Genomic DNA, 25,158 nt, shown 5'->3' with positions numbered 1-25,158 from the left:
CTTTCTGTGATGATGGGATTGTTCTATTCTGTGCTGCTTGATAGCCACTATCTACATATGGTTACTGGGCGCAGTGGCCAGTTATACTGAAGAACTAATTTAAATGTTTTATTTCATTTTAATTGTCTCATGTAAATTTAAATTGTCATATGTGGCTAGTGGCTACTATATTGGGCAGTGAAGCTCCAGAAACAAAAGGGAACAATACAGTGGAACAACTGCAGCATACTTTGGGGCTCAAAGAACTTTCACAAGCTTCTTCTCATTTGTCTGTTCTGCGAAGTAGGAGCTTATCCTCATTTTACAGAGGGAAAAATTGAAGGTCAGAGAAGCTCCATACTGACAGAACTAGTAAGTATTAGAAGCATAATTTAATCCTATTCTTGATTCCAAAACTCCACTCATACCCCAATGCAACACTGCCCACTCATGTAGTCATCACATATTTATTGGGTCATTGTTGTTAGGTGCATACCTCTGGGCTAGACACTTAAAGACAAACCAGACACAGGCCCAAGCCTTGGGTGGGGACCCTCAGACAAAGACAGTGTAGTTGCAACACTAAGAATGTCTGTATAAAAATTACTTTAAGTGCCTTTATTCCAAGTAGCTCTAAGCACTTTGCTTTAAATGTCATTTACATCTGATGGCTCCCCAATTTATATTTCAGGCCCCAAACTCTGCTCAGAACTCCCAGTGGATACAACAAATAACCTACTGCATTTCAATATCAAATTGGCTTCTCAAGCTTGCCCCAAACCTTCTCTTCCTCATCTCAGTAAATAACAATTCCCTTCTTCCAGATGTTCCATTCCAAAACCTGGAGTCATCCACGACTTTTTTCAGACCTTTCATCTAATGCATCAGCTTTACCTTCAAGAAGCATTCAGAATGCTCACCATCTCCACAACTGCCACCCTAATCTATCATCATGATCTCTAGCCAGACTGTAATAAATTGGTCTCCTGTGTCTTTCACTGTCCCTGGTTCTTTTTTCCACACAGTAGCCAGGGTGATCTTCTCAAAAACTAAAACGCCAGAGTATGCCCCCTCCCAGCTTAAGGTCTCCAATGGTTTCTCAAAATCCTTACAGTGTTCCATAAGGCCATACAAGCCCTGGCCCCTGCTACTCCTCTGACCTCCTTTCCTACCACTCTCCTCCTTGCTCTTCAGGTCCAACCACCCCAGATCTTCCTCGTCACTCCTTCCTGCAGCCATTACACAATTCAATCCCTTGCTTCCTTCAGATCTCTGACCAAATGTACCCTTATCACAGAAACACTCCCATCACCTTATCATGTTTAAGTTTTCCTCATAACACTTATCACCTCCTGACCTTTAATATGTTTGCCTGTTGTTGCCTTCCTCCCACTAGTGTGTAAGCTGCAGGAATAGATTGGCAGATAAAATAACAAGATGCCCAGTTAAACTTGAATTTCAGATAACGAATAATATTTTTTTTAGTATGAGGATGTCCCAGAAGTTGCATGAGATCTACTTGTACTAAAAAATTATTCGCTGTTTATCTGAAATTCGAACTTTATTGGGTGTTTTGTATTTTTATTTGCTAAATCCAGCGACCCTATACACGAAGGAGAGGACAGTGGTTATTTTGTTCATTGCTGTATCCCCGGCTCAGAACAGCTCCTGACATGTAGTAAACTCTCAATAAATATTTACTGAATGAATGAATGTGTTCGACCAGGTCACTAATTGGAAACGCCTAAACTTTTAATAAACAGCCTGCGAGTCAGAGGGGCGGAGCCTCTAGGCTGGGTTAGTCCAGTTTACAACTGAGGACTGGGTAGGCTGACGAACTTCCGAAGCAGGTCGAAGAGCTGGGTGCTTCGCTTGCCCCCGCCTCCGCTCCTCCGCAAACAAAACTCCGCCCCTGCCCTGGCCTGCTGCAGGTCCCAGGCGGCCATCCTGGGGGCGGAGCCTCTCTAACCCGCAAGGGGACTCAGCCCTCGCCTAAGTCAGGGCCCCTTTAACGCCCAGCCTCCCCGCCGCCTCTCGCGCCCCCGGCATGACGTCACCCGGCGGGCGACCAATGGGGGTGCGGCTTACTGGCAGGCGGAGCTGGCGGCCGCTGCCAAAGGGGAAGTGAGCAGGGGCTGGAGCGATGGCCCGGGTCTGGAGCCCGCGGCCGCCTCCGCCGCTGCCAGCGCGTCGGGAGCAGCCGCGACCGGAACCGGAGCTGGGGCCGGAGTCGCGGCGGGAGTGGGGGCGGCGCGTGTGAGTTGCCGAGAGTTGCCCGTGCCGGAACACCTCAAACTCTGGGCGGGAGCGCTTCAGGTGGGCTGAGCCGCTGTCGCCCTCAGTACCGCGCCCCCCAGGCCCACACAGCGGGGCTGGGGTCTCCCCAGGCGCGGGACTGGCTCCTCTCAGGCCGAGCCCTCCGATCCGGGCTCTGGGTCTTCCTCGGTCTCGGGCTTCCTTCAAACTCAGGCCGGAGGCCGGAGAACGGTGATCATCCCATACCCCAGCCGGCTTTTTCTCGGCGCCCCGGCAGTGTCGGGGTTGGAGCGGTTGGGAAGCCCCCTCTGTTGCCACCTCTCCAGCCTGGGAGGCACTAGCGCGTTCCTACTGTCTTGCTTTGCTTCTCTCCCTCTCCTCCAATTCGAGAACAAGTTTCTTTTCTCTCTCCGTTGGAAATCCTGCCCCGGAGTTTCAAAACACCTATCGTGTGTCCTTAGAAATATTGCCTATTTATTAGGGTTGAGAATCTCTCGTTCTTGGCCTGGCTTTTTCCTTTTCTCCTTATCTGACACTGCATGCAGCGGGTCTTACCCATTTAGATCACCGGCTCCCTGGCCGTCTCTATGTAACTTCCCCCAACCCATCCGAGTTCCAGTTTCCTCTGGGCTCCAGTCTTAGCTCCCAGCGGATCTGGTCAGTCCCACCTCTGGGTGGGAGTGACCAGAGAGGGCTCTGGCCCAGGATTCCCCACCCTGGAAGGCAGCTCCAAGGCAACAAGAGAATTGGGCGTGGGGTACGAACCTGGCAGCTCAGGAGTGGGCGCTCCACTCACCCCACACAAGAAGATGAAAAAGCGCAAAGAGCTCAATGCACTGATCGGTCTGGCTGGGGACAGCCGGAGAAAAAAGCCCAAGAAAGGCTCCAGCAGCCACCGCCTGCTTCGCACTGAGCCTCCTGACTCAGATTCTGAGTCCAGCTCAGAGGAGGAAGAGGAATTCGGTGTGGTTGGAAATCGCTCTCGCCTTGTCACGTGAGTGATCCAGTGGTGGCAAGGTGGGATGGGGAGAAGGCATTTCCATGCACTACCAAGGGGGCAAATTGACGGGAAGGAGAAAGAAGTCCTTATCAAGAAAAAAGGGTGTGGACCTTGGAAGGCAAAAAGAGAGAAAAGGTGTTCAGGAAAGGCGGTTCAGATCCTGAATGAAGGATGTAAGATCTCTGTCATTAGGTGTAGAAAGAAGAGCTCCACATTTAGGGTAGAAGTGTGGATTTGGGGAATGTGCTAAGAGCCCAGGGAGTCCTAAAGAAGCTAGGAATAGAGACAGAAGGACAGAGAAGCTTTCAGGACAAGGCCTTTGAATGGATAAATAAGTAAATATGAGAGACCAAGAGCTTAAGACTACAAGTTACAGTATTTGTTTTTGCATTCTTGATGAGTCTGAATCTTGGTGAAATATGATGAGAGATGTACTGCTACAGTATGAGCCTTGAGAGTAGATACAGGGTGGGGGACAAAAAGAAGAGGCACCTTTCCTCCAAACCATTTTTAGGTGGAGCAACCACTAGACAAATCAAGAAGTGAGATTTAAGGACATTGGGAATTGGGGATCAGGGTGGGAAAGGGTTTAAAGCTGCTCGAACTCTCTCAGGGAACACTCTAAAAGAAAAGAGGATTCTGCTGAGGATGTGGAAGAAAGTACTAAGCAGAAGGTTGGGATGCTAAGAGAGATTAAATCTGTTTGTTTGTTTGTTTAGAATGTCTGTGTCTTATTAAAGAAAAAGTTTGGTTTCTTAATGAACTTTGTCAGATTAGGTAGTTAAGGGAAATTCTGAGTTTGGCTGTGAAGGTCTGATGAAGTGTTAGTCCTGGGATAGTTACCCAGCTGGGTTAGTTTCGACCTTGAGGGCTGGTTGAAGTTTGGTGTGAAACCTAGCCTCTTTCTGTGTTTCCTTCCTTCTGAGCCAATAAGCTAGCGTGTACCAGGTGTCCAGTTAAACCTATGGATCCTATTTCTTTCATTCCATTTGCAGTAAAACTTGCTCAAAAGTTTATATAAGTTTTAATAAACTTAAACAAGGTCCCCCGGAGTGAGTGAGTGTGTATTTGAGAGAGAGCAATATATAGGTAACATTGATGGAATTCCAGAAAAGCACTGGTCTTTATGCTTTTCTAACCTGCACTTGTCTCCAAAGACCTCCCTCCTGAATTGATGATGATGATGACAGTGAGCTGCAGTGACTGCAGGTGCTTCCCGTGGCTCACAGGAACTCCCTCTGTTTCATGTGAAGTTTGAAACCTTTGTACCTAATAAAGGAACTCTTCATAGGTCATATTATTTAATCATTTTCAACTTACCGTTAATATTAAAGTGCATTACCCTACCTCCCCTGGTAAATCCACTAATTGCATGGAGACACATGTATGCTATTTCTAATAAAGCTATACTCAATCACTTTTGTACTCATGATTCAATTTATTCTTATGATCAGGGGAGACTATTTACGATGTTGCAAGATCTGTTATCCACTCTGTGCTTTTGTCATCCTCGCTGCCTGTGTTGTGGCCTGCGTTGGCTTGGTGTGGATGCAAGTTGCTCTTAAGGAAGATCTGGATGCCCTCAAGGAAAAATTTAGAACAAGTAAGTGGTCACCCTTTCTGGATGTAATCTTGGACTCTTCCAGTTGGTAGGACAGAGTTGACCATGCTGAGTTAAGAGTTTTGCCTGCTCTGGTTAAGAAATTATACATTCCTTTCAGCATTTTTATACTTTCTCAGCTATCAGCTTGAATACTGTAACACTTACTTGTTTTTAAACCCACAAACAAAATACAATGCTTATGCACCACCAGGACAAGTAGCATCAGAAATAATGACATTGCAGTCAATGCTTAGAGTGCACAAGGAAAGAAAGAGCTAAGGTCCAGGAGTCCAGAACCTTGGTTAACCTTCACCTGTGGCCTTAACTTCCCCAAGTACAAAGTGGCAATGGCAATACTGGGATATTTCCTTCCACCTCACGGGGCCATTTGAGAAAGAATCTGTCAAATGATTTCCTCTTAAGAAAAATCATATAGGAACTTAGGAGTGAACAATAATAATAGCCAACATTTATGGAATGCCTACCGTGTGCCAAGTCACAAATACATCATTTTATTCCCAAAACAGTCCTGTGAGATGGGTATTATTTTGTGCTCTTAAGAAAACAGAGGCTTAGAAGACTTAAGTAACTTGTTCAGTGATTAAGTATGGCAGAGCTGAGACCCATAGCTGATCTTCTTGCCCTCTTGCTGCCCAAGTTGATGTTTTTAGCCACTACTATACTTCATCTCTGTTTCCAGTCACTTTGTAAGCCTACACACATTTCTCCAAGTGCACACAGATCTCTTTGATATCAGCTAGGTTCAGTAATCTAAAAGAGTTTAGTAGAAGTTCTAAAAGAGCTGGTTTTCTGCGTACTTACTAGTTTTCAAGCTTAGAGCAAGAACAAATAGATTTCTCTTTTATCCCTAACTCTGCTTGAACTTGTGACATTATCTGTTTCAAGGGAAAAAAACTTTAAATACCACTAATGAGTGTAATCATTTTAAAGTTTTAGGAAAACTTTACAATTCCTTTGACTAAATTACATATTCATGAAAGGCTTACAATAACCATAATAGTGCCTACTTGAACACTACACAACTGGCAGAAATATTTGTCTCATGAGTGAGTTTCAAAGTTTAAGGGACTTTTCAAGTTACAGAGTTTAATATATTCTAAACTGTAAAGTTGTGCTTTACACATCCAGACTACTTTTTCTGAAAGGTGTGTTTGCATAGTAGCTTCAAACAGATTTAACTTAAATATATATATATATTTTTTTTATCAACACTGAAGTTTTTGGTTCTAGGTTTCAGGGATTACTATTCTAAGAAATCAGTTTCAACTCAATCACAAATACCCTGACCTTAATAGCATCAGCACACCAGGTAACTGACCATAAAGCATTCTCAAGGTCATAAAGAAATCTGGCTCCAGAACTAGAATTGGAGTTCTTGCTTCCCATCTTGAACCTAGGAGACCAAAACATCCTAGCATTCCTTCATCCCTGCTTCTCTTTGCTGCCTGCAGTTATTCAAGTTCTGAACCTGACCTAGGTACAGCTAATCCTTAGTGTGTGAATGACATTCTTAGTGATGTTGCTTGAAAAAAGTTTTGGTTTTTTTCTGAGTTTCTGATTCAGGGAATAGGATTGCGTAAGCCATGCTTCTCTGCCAGAATCATCCTGATCTATATGTTTTATCAACCAGTTGAATCAAAGTACAGTATAAGAAAGAATGAATTTGTACTCTAGTTATTTTTCCTCTTTAATGGTTGTCCTTGAAGTACTGCAAGGTGTTTTTAAGGCCAGTGTTTCCTTTCTATCTAAGCAGTAATCATAACTTGAAAATGAGGTTTCTCAGAAACCATGTTTAACCATAAATAACCACTGAAGACCCCTGTCTTTGCCATCATTTCTCTATAATTAGTTGGGCTCCTAGGCTTGTGCTAGAGCTTCTTTTGATCACATAGCAATTATTTATGCATTTCAAAACACTGCTCAATTCTGCTCTCCAGGGATTCCTTTCTGTGATTGCTCTGTGCCTATGTTTACAGGATACCTATGTAATTTATACCTACCTGAGCTTTTCAGGAAATTTATTTGTTTGGAAATACATATTTAAAATGTAGTACATGTAATAGACCTGGCAACCAATCAGTCAACAAATATTTATTGAGCACTTGTTAATACCAATCCCTGGAAATACTGTATTCAGGAGATACCAGGAATTATACTCTGGACCCTCTGGACCATGAAGCCTGCTTTCTGCCACTGAACAACATTCCTCTAGTACCCTGACTACATTTTTCAGCCAGCTGAATGAAGCAGATTTGGAATTGTTGACCCAGCTGTTTTATTTGCTTTGATTTGCTACAATAGAAATGCCAGCACCTGTAATGTCTCAAAGCAGGACTTCCTAAGGGAGGGTAGGCAATAAGTCCTGGGGCAGTCAGTCCATAGGATGAACCATTGTGGACTATTGCCCAAGAGTTTTTTGTGAAAACCAGTATCTTAACTAAATGGGGTCAATCTTGTTAAGCTTAAATAATCTTTCTTTGAATTGTCCTTCTACTATGTTAGTACATTTCAAAAAGTTAATTTATTGTTTTTCAAGATGACAGTAGAATTCTTTGACTCAAATAAGACCACCTGCTTGTCTGGCTTTAATACTTTTTTGAGAAATTCAGAGCCCCTTGTTCTTTATTTCGGTGAATTTACCAGGATACTCATGAAGAAAGGAAGAGAGATTGCTTAAAATATCTGAAATAGAAAGCAAAACAAATATGCGTGGCTTTTTTTGTGTGTGTGTGGTCTGGGAATAACTTGATCCTTAAGCTGGCCTTGAAACTCTTATTTCAGGATTCTTGTTCCAGAACCTGATACTTCAAAAGACCTCCACAGTTATGCTATGGAAGATTCTATTCCCAACCATCCCTCTCTGTCACTCAGCTATGAAATGCTAGAGTAAAGGAAAAGAATTTGGAAGAAAAGGAAGGTATTAATAAGTCAGGCATCTTCTTTTCTGGCCATACAGTCAAAGTAATGGTTTGGTCATTTAGTAACTTAAAAATTGGTGAAGGGCCACAAAAAACGATTACATTGTATAATGTTGAATGTACTAATTATCCTGATTTGAGCATCACATATTGCACTCAGGTATTGATATTCAACTCTGTACCCCAAAGATATGTACAATCAACTATGTTTCAATAAAAAAATAAAAAGAACTTTAAAATAGTCTTGTGCTGGTGAGGGCATTAGGAAGTAAGTGTCTGTGACATCTGGAGTATACTAGAAAGAGTACTGGTCCTAGGAACAAAAGGTTTGACTGTTTGAATCCTGGCTTCTCATTACTAGCTGTAAAATTTGGGCAAGTCACTTATTCTTTCTGAGCCTTAATTTTTTCATTCATTTTAGGGAAAATATAGGAAAATGGTCAGGGCCCCTCAGATGTTCAGAATCTTGCTGAGCATTTGATGTAAATATGCACGTGTGCCCAGGTATTCCTTGATTGTCTAATGTAATTGCACATGTGTGCCCAGGTGTCCTGGGTTATCGGACTTAAGTATAAAGGACAAGCAGCTCTGATCCACAGGGCCCCCTGGTGGGGGGTGGGACAATGAGGGAGATCGCAGCACTGGGAGGTCACTACTGCAGCTGGAGGCTGTTGCTGCAAGTTGTTGCTGTCAGGGCCCCCGGGATGCTCCAAAAGGCCATCTCTATTGCTGCTGGAGGCTGTTGTAAGCTGCTGCTGCCGCCACTGCTGAGGAAACTGAGGACTGAGCTCATGTCCTCACAACAGAACTCCCGGGATCTTTCCCAGTTACCTAGCTCGTGGACCTGTATGTGAGGGGTCTGGTGGCCCAGTCTGTACAGCAGGTTTGAAGGGTCTGTGAGCCCTAGCCCTACCAAGACATCCATAAACCATAAAGATGTATTTGTGCTACCAAAGCACTTTGGGCATTCGCCTATTATATCTGTTACACTGTATAGTAATGCTGTGGTCATGCCTTGCTCCCCACTAGACTGAGAGCTTCAGGGTCTTTTGTATATACTGGTGCCGAGGGCAGGGCTGGGCACGTGGTAGGGGCTTGATAACAAGTTGTTGAATAATAGTTATGTAAAAGCTCATTGCAAACTGTAAAGATATTGTATAAGAATAAAACATTGCTATTAGCATTATTTTACATTTATATAAAATATTTTATAAGGTATTTTTATACATTTATATAAAATATTCTGTTTGAAGGGTATATGCAGAAATTTCCATTTCCTGATCTTAATGATTAGGAAATCAAAAGAAGTAAGTAAATTCTTTTGAGAATTAACTTAGTAAATTTTAAATGAGTTGCTTTCCATGTTGAAAGAACATGAATTAGTAATCATAAGTTGTTTGCTACCCTTCCTCCCATTTATGTAATAAAATTACCTCTATTTGGCATGTCTCTCCTAAAAAGCCCCAAATCAGGTAATGTTTATGATACCCTCTGGGCTCATACAATCCTTAGGATCCAGAGTGTTTTCAGGGCTTGTCAGCTTTATATATTTATTAGTGAATAATTGTAACCCAGGTTGTTTATGTGTCTTATTTATTCTTCCACTTCTACCTCCCACTTAATGCACATAAACTGCAGGAAAGAGAAAACCCTCCCCCCACTTCGGATGTTTGACCACCTGAATATGGCAGACATTCGTGGGATGGGTTTTTCTTTACAACCTAACTGAACAGGTATAAAATTCACTGAAATGCTAAGAGCTACATTAGGTTAGAGTGAGTGGTAGAATGTCCTTACTGTATGAGATGAATGTATTCCTGCAAACCATGTTTAAATCAAATGCTACATTAAAACCACTTAGGCAAGTCTGTTGTTTATAATGAAATTCTTTGGCAAATATTTTTGGAAAATGAATATATCTAATTTAAGTATTCTGAATTTTCAGATAGGCTTACTTGAAATAAGGATACCACCACCACCCCCGATTTTGAGAGTGGTTTTTGTTGTTAAGTGTGTTTGTTTGGATTTCTTATTTCTTGAATTTTCTTTGCTAGATTGAAGAGATAGGTAAAATGATGAGGAATGTAGTTGGGAGGTGAGCAAAGGCCAGATTTACTCAGGTAATAAATATTTACTGAGTGCCTAGAATGCGCCAAGTATATTCTAAGTGCTGACCATACGGAAATGATCAAAACAAAGTCTTGGAGCTTACATATTAGTAAATTGTTTTATATCAGTCCTTTATAGCCAGGTTTTGGTTTTAAAGAAAACATATAACTAGTAACGTAGTCTGTGGCTTTTAAAAACTGATGTAGGTTTTATTCTGGAGGGCCAGCCATTATCAATATTTTATTTTCCATGAGAAGGAAAAATATTCTTTAAGGAAAGAAGAGAAAGCACTCTTTCAGGCCTCTGCCTTCATGCTGGCAAATCTCTAGACCATTCTGGAGATGTTGTTTCTCAAAGAAAAGGCTAAATATCACCCATCACTAGCCTGTTTCTTTATCTTCTATTTTGTGTTGAACTTTTAGATTGACTTAAGATTTAAGAGAACAGTGTTTGCTATTTATGAAAAAAATTAAAAGTCTTAGTCCTCATAATAGTATTTGAAAGGTGGCAAGACACCATCTTGCAGTTGACCAATTTAAGGTACAAAAATAGATTTAAGCATCTAGAAATATAACTTATAATGTCACATTGAGCATTAATGGAATAAGGCTGATAAATCTTCATTGACTAATCAAAAAGCTCTTTAATTGAGCTGGTCAGCTCATTTATTTAGCACTTATTACATGCCTGGCCAACTGTGCTAAGTGCTTTACAACCATTCTTTCACTTAATTCTAACAATTCTGTGAAGTGTATTTTGTCATTTTATTACAAATGAGGAAACTGTGTTCAGAGAATTTGAGTAATTTGCTCAAGATCATAGTAAGTTAGGGAGTTCAGATTCAAATTCAACTCTTTCTGCTCATGTTCTTTGTTATAATTTTCACTCACCTGACTTTTAAGTTGTATTGCCAGTAGTAAAATAGCCCCAGTTAAAATGGCTCTTTAGTGTTAAAGATATACATTTACGTAAGTAAAAGAACAGTTTGTAGTTGACAAATATTAATTTATTTATTATCATGTGGAATTCTTATTAATCTTTTTTCTTTCCTACTGTATAATTATTTTTTCATCTTGGGGCCATGAGGGAATTTTATGGCTATTTATGATTATTATTATTTTTGCTTTTAGTGGAATCTAATCAGAAAAGCTCATTCCAAGAAATCCCAAGACTTAATGAAGAACTACTCAGCAAACAAAAACAACTTGAGAAGATTGAATCTGGAGAGCTGGGCTTGAACAAAGTCTGGATAAACATCACAGAAATGAATAAGCAGGTAGCAAAAGTATGATTTTATTTCTGTGTAAGCTATGAATATTTACTTTGGTTGGTTGGTTGTTTAGTATGAATTTGTAGGTATAGGGAATTCACTTCAGATTGATTTTTTGAAATGGAGTTTTGCATAGCATGATCTCAACATGTTAAAGTCAGGTAAAATAGATAATAGTTATGCATTTACCAAATATTTAAAATGTTAACCCTTTCTGCAAAGGAACAGAGCAGAGCAATTTAGAGGGAGTTAGAAATTCTTAAGTCAGCTTCACCTATGGAGTAATGTAGGTATCAAAAAGAAGTATTACTAACCCCCACGAAAAATGAATAGCCTATTTTTGTTAGATAATGAGAGCTTATTTTGTTTAATAGAGCTTATAAACATACAGATGCACCCTTGGGATGTACTGTTGTATACTATGCTAAAACAAATCTGAAAACCATCAACAGCAAATGGTAGTCATTCTAGAATAGCTTAGGAGCAGGTGGTGGAGTTGGTTAAATATCTTGGCCAGGCAGGCAAGCCTAGAGCATAAACTTTTCCAGTCCCTAAATTGGCCAGAGCTCAGGCATTGATTCCAAAAGATGGTCTCTGCCAAATAAAAAGGGCTTATTCTAAAGATTTTGATCAAGCATCTTCTATTTATAAGGGTGCTGTAGTTGTCACTGGGTAACTATAGCCCTGTCCTCAATTTTTCTAGTTTAGTTAAAAAAGATATCTGTATTGAAAAGACAACTCAAGTACCAAATGAATGGTACATATGCAAAATGCTTAAAAATAGAGATATGTCACTCTTATTAGGGCTAAGAGGTTATTTTCTTCAGAATATAGTCACAAAGTTGAGAATGAGCCGGTGATAAAAGAAAGTAGTTCTTTCTTAGCAGTAGTTCAGGAGTAGGGCAATTCAGCACTTATGACCAAAGATCAATGGCCCGGGCAGTGGCTTCAGAACTTTTGCCTGGAACCCACAGTAAGAAATGTTTACATTGTTATCCAGTAAACACGTATATGCCTATATGTAACTGAAATAAAAGTTTCTGAAAATAATATCTCACTTTTAATATGTAAGATGCCTTATGATATTTTATTTTCTATTCAGTTCTACTTCATATTTTAAAATTACTCATGAAATAATTGATGGGTTGCAGCACCTAGTATTTACTAGTTGTCATTTATGCTTGGACTCTCAGTAATTATGGAAGACCAAATATGCTCTCCTTTTTGGCAAAAAGAGTAGTATATAAACTGTGGCCTTGCTTATGTTCACACATCAGATAAACTGTTTGGCCAGAGGTTACATCAGGTGAAAGTAGACCACACTGAAATACCGAGAGATGATTAGCATCTTTCCTGGGGCTAACCGTGGATTCCATATAGGTAGCCAGTCATGGAATTTACCACTCTGAGTCGAAGATGAGGTTGTGCAGCACAAAGAGGCAATGTCGGCTCTCTATTTCCCATCTCCTTCTTACATACTGACATTATGAAAAGAGTCAAAGAGGAAATTGGTAGTTGGTGTGAGAAGACACATAGATTTTCAAATCTTTGGTATATGTTTTTGTTTCCGAGTCCTCTTTAACCAGGAATCTGAATACAAAAGAATCATTCTTATTCTTGGCCTGGTTGTTATTTTTAATGCAAGAAGTACCTGGGATGGCAAGTATACAAGAAAGCTTACTTCAGTCTTAGGGCTTCATATATGAAACTGGGAGAGAGTGAACTGAAACCCTCTCCAATTTAGCTTCAGTCTGCCTTCAAAGATGCTGGGACTGACTGATGCAGGGGAATTCTCTGCTGGCATGGGCCCAAAGGACAGGTGATGGTAAAGCAGAGGTTTATGCTTTTTCCAAAGGGAGCTCAGCATTTCTGAGTGGTTTTCTTATTTTGCCTTGAAAAATCTTTTTTTTATATATATATATATATATATATATATAAATAAATCCTTATATAAAGATGACCGGTAAGGGGATCTCAACCCTTGACTTGGTGTTGTCAGCACCACACTCTCCGAAGTGAGCTAACCAGCCATCCCTTTATAGGGATCCGAACCCATAGCCTTGGTGTTATCAGCACCACACTCTCCCGAGTAAGCCACAGGCTGGCCCTGAAAAATCTTTAATAGTTGAAATCTCATTTACTTTTCTGTTTTATTCATGAAACCTCTGATTTTACACCCATTCCCTCTCGACTGTTGTAGGGAGTCTCCTCACTGTTCTTTGAAAACCATTAATTCAACAAATGTTTACTGAGTTGCTTTTATGGAGCTAGGCCTGGAATTCTGTCTTAGTCCATTCTGGCTGCTATAGCAAAATACCTTAGACTGGGTAGCTTATAAACAACAGAAATATACTGCTAACAGTCCTGGAAGCTGGGAAGTCCAAGATGAAGTCACCAGCAGACTTGATGTCTGCTGAGGCCTGCTCTCTTCTTCATACATGGTGTCTTCTTGCTGTGTCCTTACATGGCAAAGGGACAAACAAGCTTCCTCGGACCTCTTTTATAAGGGCACAAATCCCATTCATGAGGACAAAGCTCTCCCAAATCACCTCTAAAAGGTTCCACCTCTTAATACCACCACATTGGAGATTAGGTTTCAACATACAAATTTTAGGGAGACACAAACATACAAACCATAGTAGATTCAAAACCAAAAAAGATGTGATTCCTTCCCTCAAGGATCTTACAGTCAAATGGAGGAGATGGAAAAGTAAACAATTATAAAACAGCCTGAGAAGCAATAAGAAATGGGTCCAAATGAGTACTGTGAGGGCATTTTTAAGTATGTATCTAACCCAGACTAGGATCAGGAGAGGTTTCCCAAAGACCTTGAATTGAGTCCTGAAGTGTAAATATGAGTCAGCCAGGTGAATTCTGCAGAAGGAGAGAAAGGTATTCTAGGTAAAACATTAGTACAATTGATCCTCATAATTTGTGAATTCCATATTTGCTAATTTTCCTAGTCACTAAAATTTATTTGTAACCCCAAAATCTATGTCTGTGACACCTTTGCTGTCATTCACCCACACATGCACAGCTGGGAAAAATTTGAGTCACCCAACACGCACGCACGTTTACTGCTGAGGGCAAACAAGACAGCATGTTGCCTTCTTGTTTCAGTTCTCTTACTATAAACAAGTGCCTTTTTTGCTGTATATTTAGTGCCACATGTTTCACATTTTTGTGGTTTTGGGTAATTTCACTGTTTAAAATTTCCCCCAGATATAGTGCTAAAGTGCTCTCTAGTGTTTCTAAGTGCAAGGAGACTGTGATGTGCCTTATGGAGAAAATACTTGTTTGTGTTAGATAAGCTGCTTTTGGGCATGAGTTATAGTGCTGCTTGCTGTAACTTCAATGTTAATGAATCGACAATATGCATTAAATAAGATTTCTTTAAACACACATACAACAAGGTTATGTATTATATTGATAAGTTGAAAATGTTGTGACCAGAGGGCTTGCAGGAACCCAACCCTGTATTTCCCCTAGGAGCAGTGGTTCAGTATTCACCAATACTGCAACTTTTCTATAACATAACTACCACTAATAACAAAGTATGTGTACAAAAGCCTAGATGAACAAAAATATGGTGTATTCAGGGAATTTTAGTCATTCATTATACCTATAGTTTGGTGGGAAAAGGCCAGAGATAAAGGTAAGTCAGCAAGAGCCATATCAAGGAGGACCTTGAGTTCTCTTGTCCTGTAGTACTCTCTGTATCTTTTTTTTAGCACTTAAGTTCCAAATATCTTATGTGGTGATTATTTGTGTATGCATCCAGTTGCACTGAAAGTTGTACACAGTACTCTGAGCCTTAAGCATGATGAAGATAATGATGGAAATGATGATGATGATGATGGCAATGAAGACCATAACTGCCATTCATTACATGCTTTCTTTGTGCAGGCTACTGTTAGAAGTACTACATGTGTGATGTCCTTTCTTTGCTTCTATCACCCTATGAACTAGGAGGTGGTATCTCCGTTTCACAAAAAGAGAACTGAGGCTTATGAAATTAAGTAGTTTGCCCAAGGTCACACAGCTGTGTAGCAGTGCTAACATAAAAATAGTCAAGTCCTGGTAGCCTGTTTTCTTTCCAGTTTCGCATTCTGCCTCCCATCTTTACATCCCCTAAGGGATTCAGTAGTTGCTCAGTAGATAAAGTTGAAAGGATCTGATGTTGGATCCCTACTAGAGGTCATAGTCATTCATCATTGATGATTGTCTGTTTTAGTAACTTTTTTCCTTTCTATTTAAAGAACACTTAATTTCAACCAAAAAGCAAAAAAGCAGCATTTCCAACTTTATAGTATAAAATGATCTATCACACAAATGGTCTACAGTAGCTATTTTTAATTTTGCTAATGAAAAGTCATGTAATATGCATGAAAGTCATGACTCATCTTTTGGCTAGAATGGATTTTTTTTCTTAATGGTTTCTACTTAATTCAACTTTTTAGACTCTTTGAATTGCAAAGTGTGACTCTTAGCAATGAGTTCTGTAATGCTTGAATCCAATCTGACATTCTAGAATGTATCTATTAGAGTTCAGAGCACTCTGACAGTAATGGGATAGTTCCCTTGTCTCTCCATTCTGGTTACATACACAGCTTTGCTGTAGTTTTCCACAGATTTTGGTGTTGTTCCACTAAATAGAGAAATGCTGGAAGGTGGAATCTAGCTTTGTAATTTATGTGAGTATAGCTGAGTCCTAATAGCTAGTGTGTGATCCAGGTCTTAGAAGTGAGTAAGAAGCCCTAAGTAATGTTTGGTAACTGAAGAGTTAATGGTCAGCTCTCCAGAGCATACTCTTTCAGTGAGACTGTTACTACTCTAGGCCTAGAGTCTTTGTAGCATAGGGAAAAGTAGAACAGCAGCACCTCATCTAATCCTGCTTGCATTGGCTTTCAGCTGCTTCTCTGGTTTTGGGTGAAATGGCAGCTCCAACTATCCACACTGGCCTTTTGTGAGGCCTTTACCATTCCTGAGATACTTGATTATCAGTATAGCCTCAGGATTGCAGTACTTGGGAGAATAGTTTCTACCCAGATCAACCAGAGCATAGCTTGTTGTCCCTTTAGGATCTGGCCAGTTGTCAGTGAAAAGAGTTTGTTCCCTCAGATATCTAAAAGGTAACCATGTAATTGATAGGGCATTTGGAATAACTATGTTTTTGGCCATCCAACTGGTCTTGAGCCAACTGTGTACATACTTTGAGCACTGAGTAAAACATACCTGAGGGAGGGACCCCTTCCTAGCACTTTATGATTGGGCATGTTAAGGTGTTCTTGGAAGGCCCATTGGAGGTTATGGAAGAAAAGGCCAGCCAGGGAAACCTATCAAAACCCAAAGTTACGTGATGTCTTTTTCCTATGTATATATTACCTCTGTCTTTTTAAAAATTTCAGAAGAGTGAATGTATTCTTGTGTAAGATTTAAACAACAAAATACATACAAGGGAACTTCAGAAAGTTCCTGGAAAAATGGAATTGAAAGGTAACATGATTCTTTCCATGAACTTTTTGAAGGACCCTCATATAGAACTCCTTTGAAAATTATTCTTCAGTCCCCATCTTTGTGCCCCCATCTCCCTCCCTCCCTCCCTCCCTCCCTCCCTCCCTCCCTCTCTCTCTCTCTCTCTCTCTCTCTCTCTCTCTCTCTCTCGCACACACGCACACACGCACACACATGCATTTGTCCCCCTGTCCCATAGGTGTCCACTGTCAATAATATGGGCTACATTCTTCCAGTCTTCTTTCTATTTATTTACAAAATCATAATAGCTTTTAATGTGAATTGGTTTATAGGTTAGCATGTGTGTGTGTAAAAAACAGGGTCATTCCATATGTGTTCTATAGCTTGCTTTATTCTCTGTAATATATCTATATCCTTACTGATAGACATTTAGATTGTTTCTAGTGTTTTATTATTCCAAATAAGGAAGAAGTGGATATACTTGTGCATACATTTTTGTGTACATAAGCAGATAATCTTTTAGATAGATTTCTAGAAACAAAGCTGCTGAATTAAAGGATATAAACACATCAAATGTTGATGGATAGTCCTGAATAACCTTCTAACAAGGCTTCTCCAATTTATACTTGTATGAACAGTACATGAGAATGCCTGTTTCCTTTGTTCTTTTCAAACCTATTATTCATATCTTTTTAAAGGCATGGGTGAAAACCTCCTTGATGTAATTGCTACTCTTGAGAGGTTTATAGTTTGCTGAGCATATCTTCCTAGGCTAGGGTTTCTCATCCATTTTTGTTTATAAATGGATAGAGTTAGAATGTTAATGGTTGATCTGAATATTTTGGGTACTTATGGAGAACTGCACATTTAAGTACTTATTTAATTTCACTACTAAAAAATGTCACTTATTTTATATTTTTGATTGTATCAGGTACTGTGCTACAAGCCTTAGTTAGAGATCTCATGTAATTTTCATTAGTAATCTGTTGTTGGGTTGCATATTATCCTAAAACCTGTGGTTTAAAACAACAAACATTTGGGGCCGACCCCATGGCTCACTCGGGAGAGTGCGGCACTGGGAGCACAGCGGTGCTGGTAGCGCCGGGGCCGCGGGTTTGGATCCTATATAGGGATGGCCGGTGCACTCACTAGCTGAGCGTGGTGCAGGTGACACCAAGCCAAGGGTTGCAATCCCTTACCGATCACACACACACACACACACACACACACACACACACACACACACACACACACACACACACACACACACACACACACACACACACACACACACACACACACACACACACACACACATTTGTTATCTCACAGTTCCTGTGGGTGAGGAATTTGGGAGCAACTTAGAGTGGTACTTGCTAGGATCACTAAGGTGTTGGCCAGGGTTTCATCATCTGAAGGCTTGACTGGGGCTGGAGGATCCTCACTCACATGGCTTTTGGCTAGAGGTTTCAGTTCTTCCCAACATCAGCTTCTTCAACCTGGGGCTGCTTGAGTGTCCTTGCAGTATAGCATCTAGCTTCCATAGAGTGAATGAGCCAAGAGAGAACAAAGAGGAAGGCATTGTGCCTTTTATGACCTAGTTCCCGAAGTTGCCCATTGTAACTTCCACTTTATTCTATTCACTAGAAGCGAGTCACTTAAATCCAGGCCACACTCAAAGGGAAGGGAATCAGTTTCTACCTCTTAAAGGGAGGACTATCAAAGAATTTGTAGACATATTTTAAAACCATCACAAATCCCTATGAGATGGTTATTGAACAGCTGTTGTTATACCCATTTTACTGATGAAAAAAATAAGTTCACTAATTATCTAGCCTTATCTCCTACCTCCTGGCCTCTGCCCTTTACTCTACTTGGACTAGCCAATATCCATCCCAGACACACAGTGTTCATTCTCAGCCAGGCGTTCATTCAGTAAATCCTTACTGAATGCCTGTCTTTGTGCCAGGTATATTGTGGAAAGTAAAACAGACATAGTCCTTGATAACATGGAGCTTACAGTCTTGTGGAGGAGAGAAACCTTAATCAAATAATCACACAGATAAATAAATCATTGTTTTTATTTGAGAAGTGCTATAAAGTGCTCCTGAGTCTATTCATACTTTTCTTCCCTTTTGACTCCCCAATGCCACTTTCACCCTTCTAACCTAGAAAAAATGCTTGCTTTATTTTTATATTAAAAATTCTAACTTCTCCATTAGAATCAATTTGAGTTCAACTTCAGTGAAGCCTGTGCCTTTCAGCTTGCATTAATATCCTTTTCTCAGAACTTCATTCACTATCACATTTAAGGCTTAATTATTTCTTTAATGTGCCCTCACCCTCTCTCTAAGCTATATTGAAAATTCCTTGAAGTGAGAGATCTAAAAGTTTCTTCAGTGCCTCTCTCTTCCTCACCCCTCATAACCAGTCCCAGCAAATCATGTCATCTCTACTTTTGCTACTACCTCTGCTTCTGCTCAAGTCTAAACCACTGTTATTTCTTGCATAGACTACCCAGATGGGCTTCTTACTGGTCTCCCCATTTCCACAGAACAGCCATAGGAATCTTCCTACAAGGTATCTCCAGGCGTGTCTGGCCCTTTCCTGCATCTCTGGCCTCACTTCCTCTCTGTTTCTCTGTCTCTCTCTCTCTCTCTTTCCCTCCCCACCCCATTCCTGCCCTCTTAACCCCCCAAACACACACATATTATGTGGTCCTGCCACCTGACCTTCTTTCTGTCCTTTAAATATGCCAAGCTCTTTCTTGTACTGGGGACTTTGCTCTAGAATTCCCCCTGCCCTGAAATGTACTTCATCCAATCTTTGTATGATTAATTCCTTCTTATTATTTAGATCTCAGTTTAAATTTCATGTCCTTATAGAGGCCTTCTCTGACCATCCAATCGGAAATACCTACCCAGTTACTCTTATCAAGTTGCCTTGTTTTGATTTTCTTCTAATGCTTCCCACTATCTGATACTTTTCTTATTTGAAATTGTCTTCTTGCACTAAAATGTAAACACTACAAGATTTTTTGACATTTGTCTTGTTCATCACTGGTGTATGATAGGACTTAAAAGATATTTGTTGGTCTTAAGCCCCTGAATTTATTCTTCCTAAAAGGAAAGGAGAATAGAACCTGGGTTCCCAGGCTCCTCACTGGACTCCCTTGTTGAAACAAAGCTGCTCCTCACTCAGGAGCTCTGTTTAGATTCTTTTCATGGTACTTATTACTATCTGATTCTTTTCTTCTTCGTTTTTCTGTCACCTTCTACTAAGATGCAAGCGCCATTAGAACAGAACCTCATGGTCTTGTTTGCCACTGTCTCCATAGTGTCTGCAGCTGTGCCTGGCACAGAGAAGAGGCTAAATATTTGTTGAAGGAATGAATAGGGAATCAGGTTCTGCTTCATCTTATATCCCCCTGGTGCCTAGTTCAGTGCTTGCCCGGCAACAGGTGCCCAGAAACTTTGATGGTTACTCTGTGGGGCCACACTGAATATAATTGCTATCAGTAGATCTGTGTTCTCATCATAGAATTTGGAATGGGAAAGCAGTTTGGAACTAAGACTCATTCAAGAGTGTTTTGAGGCATGGTGCAAAGCTTATTAGAATAAATCTCTGCAGCCTGAAACTGAGTATTGTACAGGTTCCTCCGGTCCCCATTCAAGAGAGAAATCCAGCTATCTAGAATTCTGCCCTAAATAGCAGAAGTGAAGCCACATTTTATTTTTATGAAAGTCCTATTTTAATACATTCATTGCATCAGTCAGTGAGTCAGTGGGTATTTATTGAGCCGTTTAGGGTACAAAGTGGTGCTTTGGTTGAGCTATTGAGTTTAAAATATTAATCACATTATTAAACCAAAACCAAATCCCGAAGTAGTTGAAAGTGCTGTTCAAGTTGTTGGGGTACAGTTCCTATAGACTGTATTTTGTGATGATGGGCTTTTACTTTATATGTTCTCATTTGGGCAGGAACAAAAGTTCAGTAAATAACTGAGGTGTTGTATTTCACCAAAATGAAATATTGAAGTGTTCCTTGATCATCTGCTTTCTTGCTGTCCAATGGTTGAAGGATTGTGTGATAATCACAGCAACTTTTGGGTATTTTAAGATTTTTGGATCTTGTAGCTGCCAGGACTAGTGTAAAAAATAATACTTGCCTTTTGCTCTTTGGCACTAGTGTTTAAATTGGACAGGGATGGAAGGGGACTTATTGCCGCCTCTCAGATCTCAAGTCTATCCAAAGTACTATAGATCCTCTACTCCTGTGAGCTGACAGAGTCACAGAAATGCGTAAAATCCAAGGGTACCTTGACATCATCAACTGTAGAGTTTGTGAGTGGACTCTACAAATTCCGTTTTCATTGTTACTCTTTTCCTTTCAGATTTCTCTGTTGACTTCTGCAGTAAACCACCTCAAAGCCAATGTTAAGTCAGCTGCAGACTTAATTAGCCTGCCTGCCACCGTAGAGGGACTTCAGAAGGTAGGTGCTATGTATGGATAATGAGATTAACCTACTGCTGTAATTCTAGCTTCTTACAAGTTTTCTGTGAAAGCCTGGCTTCTGAAATCAGATGCTTTAAGCGAGCAGTAATAAAATGTATCATTGTGTTCTAAAGAGTTCAGAACAACTTTGTTTTGGTCTGGTTAGTTGGGCATTTAATTTGCAGCAAGTTTCTTTTAAACTACAGTTTCCTCTATTGGGACTCCTATGTTAGCATATATGGGTTTGCTTTTCATCAGTTGCCTTCTCAGTTCATCATTCATGGATGTGAGGGCTATCTGGCTGTGACATCTGTCACCCCATTGATCACTAGGGTTGATTCAGCTGATCTGGCTGGCTAGGCGGGTGTCCCCTTTCTCCCTCACTGTTCCATGTGCATCCCTCCCGAAGCTGCCTGCTTGGTCAAAGAGAATGACCTTCCCCAATAGAGGAGAGGACCATTCTTCAATCAAAGGTATACACAAGTAGCTGTGCTCTCCTGCTAGAACCTCCAAATAAGCTCTCAATTCATCATTCGCAATGTTTTCATGAATACTGGCCAATTATACCTGAGAGTTGCTCTAAATCTCTGTTATTTTCCATGGTTAAGAAAGAGTTTTTTAAAAAAGACCTGGGGAAATGCAAAAATTAAAAACTCAGGAAACAATTAAGTGTTGGCAAACAGATGGTGTGGATATAAAATAGCAAGTTTTGGTCCTAATTAGAATATCAGGAACATCATCCCCCATAGGAAATGGAAGAAGGGATTCAGGAGTAAGGGAACCCCAAACAGTGAGTATCAAATCTAGGAATTTTGACTTTTAGAAGTTAGTGTGTGATAAGTTTAATTTGATAATATGCCAGACTCTATAAACATATAAGTTGTTTCCACAAATGAATGAGAAATTCCTAAGCCATAAGCAAAAACAAAACTTGCTATTTTATATCCACACCATCTGCGTGTGCTCAATCTCCATAGTTTGCTACTTATTCAGTATAGACATCTACTTAAAACTTAAAAAAAAAAAAAAGAAAAGGTGGAGACAGCCTTGTTCAGATCAGATTCTTGCAATTGTTCCCAAAGGCCAATGGGAAAAAGGCCTCTATAGTAGGCCTCTGTTGTCTTTAGTACAGAAGCAACTCTGGCAGTCTTGAATTAGAAAAGGAAATTGGTTTATTCTTACATTCGTTAATTCAATAAACATTTGTAGAGCTTCCTCTAATATGTAGCAGGCACTTTGCAGTTGGTGGAAATAACAAGTTTCAGAGTTCACGTGGCTGTCAGCTGTTTCCTTTAAAAAAAAAAATCCTTAAACAAGAGCTTACTATCTTCTTGTATCCTGATGGGCTCATCATCCAGCCAGTGAGGATTCTTTGACAGTAGTTGTCTTTGAATGCCTGTAGCTTTGGTAACAACAGAGCTTACATACATAACATCCCAGCTTAGACATGCCTACTCAGTGTGTTGTCTCTTTGCAAATCTGTACATTTCTAATGCCAGGCACTGCTTTTCTTACACGTCTTAGTTTTGAAATGGTAGGTCATCCCAAGTATATATCACTTCCTTGTATCTCCTGTAATTTTTTTTAAATGTTGAAGATGTTGTTTCTTGTTTTCTTGGATTCTTGGATATAAATATAATAAAAAATGACCTTCATTAAAAATACTAATGTGGGGCCGACCCCGTGGCTCACTCGGGAGAGTGTGATGCTGGGAGCACAGTGGCGTTCCTGCCACGGATTCGGATCCTATATAGGGATGGCCGGTGCGCTCACTGGCTGAGCACAGTGCGGATGACACCAAGCCAAGGGTTGCAATCCCCTTACCAGTCACAAAAAAGAAAAAAGAAAAAAAAAATACTAATGTGATACTCTGAAATTGTCACCATGTCTTAATAAAATGCCTAACCCACCAAATAGTAACACTCTTTTGGATGTTCCCATAGAAGACAAGACTTTCTTAAAAGATGGCTTCTGAATCCTGTACCCAAGTCCTTAGTTCACTTGGGCTCCTTAGGCTTTATGAAAGCAAAGTAAGCTACTACCCACATCTAACTACTCAGTGGTTACTGACAGGATTCTACAGTAAAGGAAGAACAAACGTTGTCAAATGGAATTTTTCCTTCACCTCTGCAATGCTGGGTTTCCTAAAACCAGAAATTGTTCCCACCCATTTTGCTCAAGTCATCATTTGCTCCTGACACAGTGGTAATGTTAGCTCTGACCATCTGCCTGCCTGCAGCAGGGCTTGACAGAGGCAGTTTGTGGGAGAACCTTCTCTGTGGGGTCCCAGATTTATAAACTAATTTCTTTAGGAAAGGTTTGATTTTCCTCTAGGAAAAGTTCTTTAAATTGAGAAAATTGCTTGAGATATGCATACATACATACATATACATACACACACAAACACCCACACTTATATACATACATACATATGCTTGTGTATATATATTAAGCAATTATATATAGTATGTATATTCCCGTTAATTGTCTCTATATAAGCTACATGGAATTCATAGCTTGAAGAGATTTAAAATAATTAAAAATACTTATCTCCATTAGGTCAGTGTTTAATGTAAATTAAAATCACAATATACCAGTATACTTCCATTAGAATAGCTAAAATTGAAAAGACAGTACCAGTATTGGTCAGGATATGGAGTAACAGGAATGCTCATACACTGTAGATGGGAATGTAAAATGGTATAACCATTTTAGAACACAGTTTGACCATTTTTTTAAGGTTAAGCATAGATCAGCCATTCACCTCCCAGGTATTGTGATGATGAGGAAGCATGTGATGAAGGGACTTGTACACAAATGTTTACAGCAATGTGCTGACTAGCTACATCATGGATGCATCTCAATTACGCTGAGTGAAAGAAGCCATGCTAAAAAGAGTACGTACTCGCTCACTGGTCCTATTTATATAAAACTCTAGAAAATACAAACTGATGTATAGTGACAGTGGATCAGTGATTGCTTAGAGACAGGGAGGGAGGAATTACAAAGGAGCATGAGGAAATTTTGGGGGGTGATGTTCATTATGTTGATAGAAGTAATGGTTTCACAGGTGTACATATTTCAAAATCAAATTATGTGTTTTGAATATGTGCAGTTTATTGCATGTCAGATATATCTTAATAAAGCTATTAAGAGGGAAAAAAAAAACACTGCCTTTCCTACATTTTTCTGTTCAGAGTGTAGCTTCCATTGGCAATACTTTAAACAGCGTCCATCTTGCTGTGGAGGCAATACAGAAAACTGTGGATGAACATAAGAAAACCATGGAATTACTGCAGAATGATATGGTAAGGAGATCTGCAAACACTACAGAAAACCAGCATGTTCCTGCTCACCCTTTTTTGTGTGAGAGTTGTGATAAAACTTTCCACTGATCTGAACAGGCTCTACTGTGCGCCTGTTTAAAAGATCTAACACACAGTATGTATTCATTGTATGTATTCATTGTTCTACAATCATTAAATTAAGCAGTTAAGATAAATAGAATTGAAAGCTGAGTCTTTTGTAAACATGGTGCTGAGGAGATATACTAATAAGACACAGTTCCTGAGAATGGAATGGATAGGAAGGAAAATGAAAAAGAAGGAAAGAGAAGTGGAGACGTTTCTCAGTTATTTACTGCTACATAACAAGCCACCCCAAAACTTTGTGGCTTAAAACAGCAAGTTGTTATTTCTCACTATTCTGTGCATCAGGAATTAGGGCAGGGCTCTTAGATTCCCAAGTGCTGGGAGGCCAAGGGAAGAGGCACTGTAGAGGATGAAAGGCCCTCTTGGATGTTCCAGCTCCAGGCAGCTACCAATTGAATGCAGCCATATGTGTGACCTCAGCCTATACCACATGGAATAGAAAAACCACCCTATCCTCCATCCCCCAGTTGAATCCAGTCAACCCACAGAATTGAAAACTAATTAATTGTCACTGTTTTAAGCCACAAAGTTTGGGATGATTTGTTATGCAGCAATAGATAACTGAGACAGAAGCAAACCCCTATAGTACCCAGGAATTGTTT

The 25,158-nt window shown here is 40.1% G+C and overlaps 1 protein-coding gene across 2 annotated transcripts in view; it reads left to right on the top strand.

Moving 5' to 3' along the window:
- Positions 1 to 2,094: 2,094 nt before the first annotated feature.
- EFCAB14 (EF-hand calcium binding domain 14) overlaps positions 2,095 to 25,158 on the top strand; it is a 38,165-nt gene continuing 15,101 nt past the window's right edge. For both annotated transcript variants that reach the window (XM_063106206.1, XM_063106204.1), the window contains exons 1-5: positions 2,095 to 3,229; positions 4,690 to 4,838; positions 11,017 to 11,162; positions 21,025 to 21,123; positions 24,323 to 24,433. In XM_063106206.1, the coding sequence (XP_062962276.1) occupies positions 3,045 to 3,229; positions 4,690 to 4,838; positions 11,017 to 11,162; positions 21,025 to 21,123; positions 24,323 to 24,433 (690 nt within the window). In that variant the 5' untranslated portion in view covers positions 2,095 to 3,044. The remainder of the gene's footprint in view (positions 3,230 to 4,689; positions 4,839 to 11,016; positions 11,163 to 21,024; positions 21,124 to 24,322; positions 24,434 to 25,158) is intronic.

This window comes from Cynocephalus volans, chromosome 8 (genome assembly GCF_027409185.1).
Source record: "Cynocephalus volans isolate mCynVol1 chromosome 8, mCynVol1.pri, whole genome shotgun sequence".
NCBI classification, from domain to species: domain Eukaryota; kingdom Metazoa; phylum Chordata; class Mammalia; order Dermoptera; family Cynocephalidae; genus Cynocephalus; species Cynocephalus volans.
This window is presented reverse-complemented; position numbering and strand designations above follow the sequence as displayed.